Source organism: Emiliania huxleyi (genome assembly GCF_000372725.1).
Source record: "Emiliania huxleyi CCMP1516 unplaced genomic scaffold EMIHUscaffold_5235, whole genome shotgun sequence".
Lineage (NCBI taxonomy): Eukaryota > Haptophyta > Isochrysidales > Noelaerhabdaceae > Emiliania > Emiliania huxleyi.
This window is the reverse complement of record NW_005198066.1, coordinates 1-1397: the sequence shown is the minus strand read 5'-3', so window position 1 is coordinate 1397 and position 1397 is coordinate 1. Positions and strand designations below refer to the sequence as shown.

At 64.2% G+C, this 1397-nt stretch overlaps 1 protein-coding gene across 1 annotated transcript; it reads left to right on the top strand.

Annotated features, from left to right (window-relative positions):
* Window positions 1–660: 660 nt before the first annotated feature.
* On the top strand, window positions 661–1161 carry EMIHUDRAFT_256762 (hypothetical protein; the record flags this gene model as incomplete). The annotated part of the gene is made up of 1 exon (XM_005766069.1): window positions 661–1161. The coding sequence occupies one exon, from the start codon at window positions 661–663 to the stop codon at window positions 1159–1161; it is 501 nt and encodes a 166-aa protein (XP_005766126.1).
* Between the last annotated feature and the right edge of the window lie 236 nt (window positions 1162–1397).

Below are 1397 nucleotides of genomic sequence, written 5' to 3'. Positions count from 1 at the left end.
CAACATCGTGATTAGCCACATGGCGCGGTCCCCCGATCGCTGCTTCCCCGCCGCGCCCTCGATTCACTCCGCCGACTGATTCCCACGCACACACACACGCACTCACGCACGCACGCACGCACACACACGCACACACGCACTCCAGGGAGTCGGCCGGCGCGAAGCGACGACCGCCGAGCTTTAGGTCGCCGACATCCAGCCGGAGCTGCGAGTCCACACACGGAAGCCTCTTGGGCGAATGCACTGGGACAGTGCTTTCGCAGAGACTACCTCATTTGCTACTCCCCCCAGGAAGGGGGGGTTGTGTGGGAAGCCAAAGGAGGTTTTTGGCTTCCCACATTTGTGATGGGTCGAAATCGGCCCGCATTGATGGTCGAATCGGTGTAACGAATCGAGAGAGAGAGACGCGAGGGCCCAAGAGGCCCTTGGGCTCGCCTGCAGAGCGTCTCTCTCTTGCCATTCTGCTTGTCTGTTTTGTGGCCTCTTCTCTTGTCTGTCGGTGTTTTGTTGGGGTTGGAAGGGGTTGGCACGGGGGTGGAAGGCCACCTCCAGAAGCAACAGCAACGTGTTCGAGCGTCAACCATATTCGTCGTCGGGAAGTGGTTCCGATACGTGATTCTGGTAGGCTGGAACACGCTGACGGTAAAGAGGCCGCAACGCATGGCCTTAGCGTCTCTCAAGGAGATCGCTACAGCACGGAGCAGCGTCAAGGGAGCTGGCAGTGGTTGGAGCGACTGCGATGTGGAGGCAGAGCCAATACTTGCTCAAGTCAGTCTTGACGCTGCGGACGACAGGATTTGCTGGGGCGGCATCACGCCGCCTGGCACATCTCGGCGCGGCGCCGAGGCACAGAGCCGCTGCGAGGCAGCGGCGGCAAGGCACGGCGGCGAAAGCACCATCGCCGGGCAGTCTCGGGGTGGCGTGGAGGGCCACTCGAGCTCTGCCGGCGGTGCGGCCGCCGCTCACGGACACGCGACGCGAGGAGGCATCGCCGAGGGCGTCGACGAGGCGCTCGACGAGGCGCGGCCGCGGGACGGGTCTTCTCGGAGCCGCGAAGGCGCCGCTGCAGGCGGCGGCGGCGAGAGCGGTTCAGAGGACGAGGGTTCAGAGGACGAGGGTTCAGAGGACGAGGGTTCAGAGGACGAGGGTTCAGATGAGTAAGTATGTAGTCAGACCAACGAATGTATGATGTAACATACTTGACCCCCCCCCCCCTTGGCGCCTTGTGATTTTCGTGGCAGAGCTGCGGATCTCAGCCCGCCGATCTCCGCTCGCGCCGGCCGCCCATGCGCTCGCGGGGCTTCCCGACGGGGCGGGCCTCGTGCTGATGGACCCAGCCGAGGTGCCCGACCAGTCGGATCCGCGCCGACGCGCTGCGCGCGACCACCAGCCAGCTT